The sequence below is a fragment of the Barbus barbus genome (genome assembly GCF_936440315.1).
Source record: "Barbus barbus genome assembly, chromosome: 43".
Classification (NCBI taxonomy): domain Eukaryota; kingdom Metazoa; phylum Chordata; class Actinopteri; order Cypriniformes; family Cyprinidae; genus Barbus; species Barbus barbus.
In genome coordinates, this window is record NC_136721.1 from 25,486,233 (window position 1) to 25,494,498 (window position 8,266).

The window sequence follows — 8,266 nt, forward strand, 5'->3', positions numbered from 1 at the left end:
AAGTCTGTACGTATGTATGGTAATGTCTATATGTAAATTGTTTCTGCACTGTCTGGAGCACGCTCTCAAGAATTTCACTCATGAAGGCACATGTGCTGTGGTGATGTGACAATAAAAGTTATTTGATTTTGATTTGATTTCAATGGGTGGAGCTTCTGGTTGAATGGGCGGGGGCATGTGAATCTGGCCCCTCTCGTGCTATTATTTCTCTATTTATCATTATATGTATGGAGCATCTATCTTAACCAGAACTTTTACATCAATACTGTATGTTACTTAATTGTACATGTTAAAAATGTCTTAATGATCATTCATGGCCTTTTAATCAATTGTACTGCACAAACTCATCCAATATTAATTACAGTTTAAATGGTGATCTTTTTAAAATACTGTTATCACATCATCTCTCTCCTCCTCTCTAAAGCAGTTTGATGAAGCTGATTGTATAACACTGATGCTGTTATATAATTCAGACACATCAGATGTGTGTGATGAGTCTCTTTATGCTCCATGTGTGACATTATGATCCTCATTCAGCTGCAGATCTCTGATTCTCTTCACTCTTTAACCTGAAACTAAACACCTTTTGAGTTTAAAAAACTTTAGTGGACAAAGTTACTGTTGTGATTGAACAGTAGCTCCCGAGATTCCACTCCTCTTTCCCTGTTTTTCATCATAAGCATCACACTCCTCAACTCCAGTGCCCTCCATATACGGCACAGACTACAGCATGAATTAATAACATTTTCATTGTACCATAAGAATGAGATTACATCTCGAAAATAATATTTAATCACTACATTAATTTACATATTTATACTCTTGGAAATAGCTATTATAGAGCTCTACACTCATGTTTTTACTAGTAAGAATGCAATTACATAGCGCTACATCTGCCTTCTTATTAGTAAGAATAACAATATGAGAGGAGAAACTTTAGAATTCGAAACAAAAGAGCATTTACGGAAACTAAGCAGATCCATCAGAAAGATACTAATGTAAAAATATTCACCCTCTTGTAGTTAAACCTGCACAATTTTCTTTCCTCTGTGGAACACAAAAGAAAATATTTTGAATGTTCACACTAATCATTCATACAATACACAGTGATTAGGAAGCTATGAAAATATCATGAAAGTAGTGTATACAACTTAAGCAAAATAATATATCACAATCTTAAAGGTAATATTTTCAAGTTGTTCTTTTCTTTTACAAGTTGCAGAGGTAACTATAAATGAGGAGATACTGAGCATTTTCACAATTTGCTATTTCTTTCTTTGAATTTCGTAAAGTCGTAAAGTCGTGACGTATTGTCAAGTATGGTGACCCATACTCGAAATTGGTGCTCTGCGTTTAACCCATCCAAGTGCACACACACAGCAGTGAGTAGTGAACAAATGCACACACACACACACACACACACACACACACACCGTGAACACACACCCGGAGCAGTGGGCATTTATGCTGCGGCGCCCGGGGAGCAGTTGGGGGTTCGGTGCCTTGCTCAAGGGCACCTCAGTCGTGGTATTGAGGGTGGAGAGAGCGCTGGACATTCACTCCCCCCACCTACAATTCCTGCCGGCCGGGGGCTCGAACTCGAACCTTTCGATTACGAGTCCGACTCTCTAACCATTAGGCCACGGGACAGTTCGGGGTGTAGTTCCACACATTACTAAAACTTGCAGAAAACGTTTCAGTCACGCAACCTCAATCTGGCTTATTTCAGTTTTTGAAAAGCAAACAGCATATTTAAAACACATCACAATCACAGAAAATAAAATACACAAATCAAAACACACACTAATAACAACAATACATCACAACTAAAAATCAAAAACATCCAATGATCATTTATACATTCAAATTAAAAACATGAAAACCAACCAACTTATCCTTACAGCACATTAACAGAAATTCAACACTGAGCACCATACAGATGCCTGCATCTTAACACCCTCAATACAACACAAAAACAGTGAGGATTTAAACTCAATAACATGAGCTGCAGCAGGGTACAATATTTTCCTACGAAATAACTTGTGTTCACGGAAATACTGTTTTAAATGTTGTAATGTTTCCTCATCAGGATGGCGCAGAACCTGTTTGAGGAGTTCAGAAATGGGAGATCAATGGAAACCTGACAACGCAAACATACCTGGTTCCTAAACAAACATGCTTATTTTTATACACACCCAAATTCAAAAATAGACACGTCAAAGTATTAAAACACACAAAGAAACCTGCTCCACAAGTTATCCCAGTTATTGTGGCAGAAATCGAAAGTTCTTTCTTGACAGTAGGCAAGTATTTGTTAAACTTTTGTAAACTTTGTTAAACACAGATTTTACAGAGCTGATATGTTTGTCAAACAGAGAAAGAGAGTAGAGAATTGGAAGTACATTCATCTCTGCAATACACTGAATAAAACAGGGCCAAGAAATGCTCTTTCCTCTGACGGCATATCACGAACTGCCGTGAGACTGGGTTGTTATATATGACACCACACACAATAGCACTTTCTACAATAAATATTGTTCCAATCGTTCCTTTCTCCAGCAAGCTTCCAAGGATCTTCACTGCAGGGTTTAGACAAAGATTTGGTTTCAAAGGAGACCAAGTGCGTGCCGGTCAAGGAACATGTTGCAGCATGATCATGGAATGTTCAACATGGTCAGGTATCTTGACTTTGAAGCCGCTGATGAAATCACTGATTGATGATACATTCATGGCTCCCTTCCCAACAGTGGTGTGATCTGCATTGTGGATGAATAATAATGTCCTTAGGGTACAAACGGCAGTACCAAAGGCAACATAACAGTGTGCTTATACAATCACGCCACCCAAAAATGACTGCAGGTCATCTCGCGATAATTTCAGTGGTTTGGATCGAATAAAAACCGGTTGCAGAAGCTCAGAAGACAATTCACGCACTGGAAGAAACTTGCTGTACATATGACAAGCATTTTCATCCTTAGTAAACCTTTAGTTTCACTGTGTCATTGGGTGTGGACTGCACGAGACCAAGTAGCAACGAAAACTGAAAACTGAAAACTGTCATTTGGAAAAGGTAAATATTATAAAAGGTAAATTACCTTTTATAATACTAACTTTAAATGTATCTGTTTACTAGCTATATTTAGACAAGCTTCTTATGTTTTTATTCTGTTCGTATCACTGTAGTTTTTCGAGTCTATAATGTAGGTGAAACTAAAATAATAACATTATTAATAACAACATAACACCAAATAATTATTCATGTAAATTGAAAATTGGAAAATTCTACCCCAAGAGTGTTCTTTAAAAAAAAAAAAAATGGCTACATTTTTTGTTTAGGCAAAGCAAGTTTATTTATATAGCACATTTCATACACGGTGGTAATTCAAAGTGCTTTACATAAAAGAAAGTGAAAGTTTACAGCGTCATAGCAACACATTAGCCACTATAGTTACAGTCAGCAATAGGAAAACATACCGAAAAGTGCTCATTGTAAGGTAACAATGCCAATTTAATTTATAATATGGATGAATATTACAGGTATTAAGACTTGCAGACAAATTCAGAACAGTGTAAATTCTGTGTTAGATTAATATGATATGCAAACAGCTCCACACCTTGTTTTGTTAGGCCAAGAGGCAGACGGAGGGAGGGAAAGAGCAGAGAAAGCAATGGCAAAAGCAAGCAAATGACTAAATAATATTTTTTTCTCAATGTTCAGTCTAACTTAATCTGACCAGCACAAGTTTAACAAGTGTTATTATATCAAAGCAAGCAATGAAAAATTATTGATTCATAACATCATCCTGTGACACTGGAAATATTTAATAATTTAATACATTAAACAACTTAAATATTACATGGATAGTAACAAGTAAAATTAAGTCTATAATATGAAAAAAGAAATTGGAAAAAAAAAGATAAAAGATGTGCTGTCTTGAAGTCACACACATGCTAGTTGCCTTTGAATAACTCTGATTAGATCCTTCAGCCTGTCTTTCAAACACATACAGAACATACTAGACATTAAAAAACCTATTCATTCATATGAATAATTAATTAGTTTCAATTAAAGCAAATATTGAGTCTGATATTGTACATTTTCCAGAACAGGATGGATCCAACGGATACCAAAGAGCAGGTAATTTACTTAACACATAACAAATTGTTCTTATTTATCATTTATTCTGCATGTTCAGTTAAACATGTTTGTTTGTACTTTGCTGATTGTTTTTCTAAATTTAACAGACAGAAGAAGAGCTCACTTTCAAGTTTCGTTTCAACTCTGAAAGGGAACCATTGGCAGTCGTGTGTAATACATCTATGACTGTGCTTGAAGCTCTTAATACAAACACAAGTTTCAAAAAAAAGAATGAAAGCTCACAAAAAGAAATAGTCATCCGGAGACCTGAAGGAGCCGCTGTGAATACAGGCTTCCCCTGCTGTCTTATTGAGAAGGATGAGATCTTAACAATAACCTTCATCAAACATGAAAAAAAAGATTTTACGGGACAGCAGACACACAAAGCTCTTTCACACCACAGGGCAGACTTAGTCACCTTTAACATCAAAACAACAGGAGGGAAGAATGTGATGCACATAATGAAAAACATTAACTTGAGAACAACAGTTGAGTATGTTTGTGTTTATGCACTCAAAGTAGAGGAAGTTAAAACTGCTCTCGAGCGTGATGGACGATTCATTGATAAAATATTCAATGAAAAACACTGTGTTCTCTCTGAGAATAATGCATTGGGTGCTCAAACAAAATATGAAATGTCCCACCCTGTTCAGCATCTTGACAAAAAGACATTTAAGGTATTATTTAGCAGCTACAATCCACCTGCTAAAAAAAAATGTAAGAAACAAACTGAAGTCAAGAACGAATCTGATGTAGCTTCAAACTCTTCAGTTTCAGAAAAAAATGACCCAGGCCAGAATCCCAAAAGCACTGATCAAAAAGAAACTCTCCATAAAGAAGAGTCCACTAGTCTCTCAACTAATTGGCCGGTCATTCCAGACTCTACCGATATTCTGGAAATTTTGCGTGATCAGTTTAAAGATTTATTGGAGACTTTAAAGCAGCGGAACCCTCGGGTCCAAAAGTTCTTCAGAGCAGAATATGATAAAAGTGTTCAGAGTTTTTCTGAGGTGTATAAAATAAAGCAGCTCATGAGTCTCTCTGACTCTGTGTGCCTGATTCAAGCGGACGGAGAAGCCAGAGGAACTGGCTTCTTACTCTTTGGCCGATTTGTTCTAACTAACGCACATGTTGTTCATACATTTCTTGAGTCTCCTGACAAGCTTTCTTCTACAAAGCTTTTAGAAGCGAAATTTGATTTTGAACATCCGAAGTCAAAGGGGATGCTGGTGCCGGTCAAGGAACGGCTTGCTGCTTACTGTTTCATAACAGATCCTAATAATAGCCGGCTTGACTTTGCTCTTCTTGAACTAGTTGATGAAATCAAAGACCGTCCTGGATTGCTCAGTCAATGCATTCCTGGCCCTCCTCGTAAGTGTGGTGGGATCTGCATTGTGGGACATCCAGATACATCCAGCGGGATTAAGAGAATGGACCCCTGCTTCATCATTGAGAATCTACAAGAGGCTGCAGATGAACACACCTCTGAGAATGTTAAGTTCATTCAAGTGATGACACAGCGGAGCTTGGAAGACAAATGGGGCGTTTATGAAAACCAGATCACTTATAACTCTTGTTTCTTTTACGGATCTTCTGGCTCTCCAGTGTTTGATGAAGACTGTAATCTGATTGGTGTGCACACTGGTGGATATGTGTACAAAGGAAAAAAAGGTAAAGATAGGAGCATTATGGAATATGCCTATTCCATTCAACCCATCCTGGATATGATCAGAGCACAGGCTAAGATAAAAGGTTTGCAAGAGGTCGTCGATGCCTTAGAAACCCACAGCAATCAGCCGGTATCACGCCAAAACATGTAATAAACACGTGGTCCACTCAAAGATAAGTGTGAGTGTCACGTTTTACCGTCTCTAAATGTGAATATTCTGTCCCGGTCCCGCAGAAATACATCTTATTTTGTCCCGCTCCTGCCTGTGGACATTCATATTTTGTCCCGCTCCCGCACGCAAAAGCCTGCAGATCTACATAGATTTTTTTCAGTACATCGAAGGAACCTCTAAACAACAGAGCTTGCAAATTATATACCTTTGTTTTTATTTCTGTTTTGTATATTAGTATTTTATTTGTAACGTATATAACCTGTATACATTAAAACTATACTTCATTAAAACTAAGAAGCTAGCCTGCCTGAAGACTTTGATTTATAGACTTGAGCAAAACAGACCACGAAGAAATCTTCTGTGAGCTATTTTGTGAATATGAAAATTCATATGCTTATGTGATAGGACAGACTTGACTTTCTTTACCTAACCTGAGAATAAATAAAATAAGGTAGAAGGTGTAGGGAATTTAACACCGTAAAACATATATCCTTTTTTTTTAAAGTATTTATCAGAATCATTTTACATAGCTGTAGAGAAAATTTCATGATTATCATAATTTTCAAGATTACAGCGACCAAAATGGTCACAGTTATATAAAGGGCCAGGTGACACTTTATAATTACTTTCATTAATAAATCATTAACAAACATTAAATAATGTTTAACTAATCATTACTTAATATATATATTCACATATCTAGAAATATGAGATAATGTGCTTGTTAATGTTAAAGCTGCAGTCCGTAAGTTTTGACTCTTTGTCACCTTCTCTGTTTGAAAACCTGGAATTGCAGCTCAGTGTGGAATTATCTTGTTTGCTTGGGCTGTGCTCCAGCACGGATGAATCTAATGGTTTGAGGTGAATGTGTAGCTGTCAGTCACCGCACCGGTGTGGATATTTGCTGTACTTCGCAATCACAGATTCTAGCCTATATCTTGGAATATATGACTCAAATCAGAATTTTCACTGTATATTGCCATCTGAACAAGTAACAAGTCTGCCATGTTTTTTTCTGACCAACTGAGGAAAAAAGCATTACAATAAATTGCAAATGGTAATTAAATCTACCGATCAGTTAGCTCATATCACATCTAACCATGCAAATTATTATTGCTATACTTTATTCTCAAATAATTAATGTTTACACCATCTGCATTGCGTGACTATGAGTATAGTGTGTATTAAAGTTTGTGTTTTTCAAGGCACTTTGTGTCTTTTCTTACTTTATACACATAAAAAGGTAAAATTCTGCCAAAATCTGATTTCTTGATGATATGATTTTTTTTTGTAATAGTGATTTTATTATTTCAAAACAGAGGAAAACGTAGAAATTAAGGACTAATAAGCCAATAAGTGCTCCTCTGCTGCCATCTACTGGTTATAATTGTGATTTGATGTATTTTGTATTTAATTGTAGAAAGTATATTTTGGTCATCTCATTAAAAATAACATGCAAATTGGATAATTTAAAGCTTTAAAAGTGCTTGAATTTCTCTCTCAAAAGGTTGTACAAACCCTGAAATTAATAATGTAATCCATTCGACTATTTCTACCACAACACCATGATTATAGTTAGCATTAATACTTCTGGTTTTCTGATGTACGATGACTGAAAACCTGTATAATCTTCTCATGTTTATTACCATCTTATGATGAATGACTTCAACTGTATGTCACTTTGAATAAAAGCATCTGCCAAGTGAATAAATGTAAATGTGTATATATAATGTTTGACGAATCATCTCTTTATTAGTGCTAATAATTAATCTAAGGACATAGCATAATAATGTAAAAATCCTCAGGCTGATCAAAATTACTGCTGGAGTTGACTGCATTTACTGAATTCATTGTAAGCTCTGCTGTGATGTGGATGTGATTTTCTGATGTAATACAGCTGATCTCACTTCGCTGTCTGACACTCCATCACGTGATCATGATCTCCTGAGACCTGTAGTACTGGACAGTTACAATGGTTTCAGTTTTACATGAATTGACTACAGAAAGTTCAAACCCACAATGTGTGGTCTGTGGTGAAATGTATCTAACAGCAGTCTCTAGGCCTCATATAAGCTATTGTCCAGCACAAGCAAAATATAGTCACTTACAAGACATGCCTGTTTTGTTTTTTACAAGAAAAACTGGAGCAACAGCATAAGGGGAAAAAAATCTACTCCTATTCAGGTTACAGCATAGCTGAAAGAACCACATATAAATCACGTATAAAGGTCTTAAGACTTTTGAGCTCAAATATGAAGTTCAGGATTTTTTTTGTTCATAACCGGTT

The 8,266-nt window shown here is 36.1% G+C and overlaps 1 protein-coding gene across 2 annotated transcripts; it reads left to right on the forward strand.

The window, feature by feature from the left end:
• The first annotated feature begins 2,650 nt into the window (after positions 1-2,650).
• LOC306862478 (serine protease FAM111A-like) lies at positions 2,651-7,699 on the forward strand. 2 transcript variants are annotated; one of them, XM_079405293.1, is made up of 3 exons: positions 2,651-3,070; positions 4,106-4,138; positions 4,246-7,699. In XM_079405293.1, the coding sequence occupies exons 2-3, from the start codon at positions 4,112-4,114 to the stop codon at positions 5,956-5,958; spliced, it is 1,740 nt and encodes a 579-aa protein (XP_079261419.1). In that variant the 5' UTR covers positions 2,651-3,070; positions 4,106-4,111; the 3' UTR covers positions 5,959-7,699. The 2 variants fall into 2 exon arrangements, with proteins under 2 accessions (XP_079261419.1, XP_079261420.1); XM_079405294.1 differs by having other exon boundaries at positions 2,924-4,138.
• The last annotated feature ends 567 nt before the right edge of the window (positions 7,700-8,266 follow it).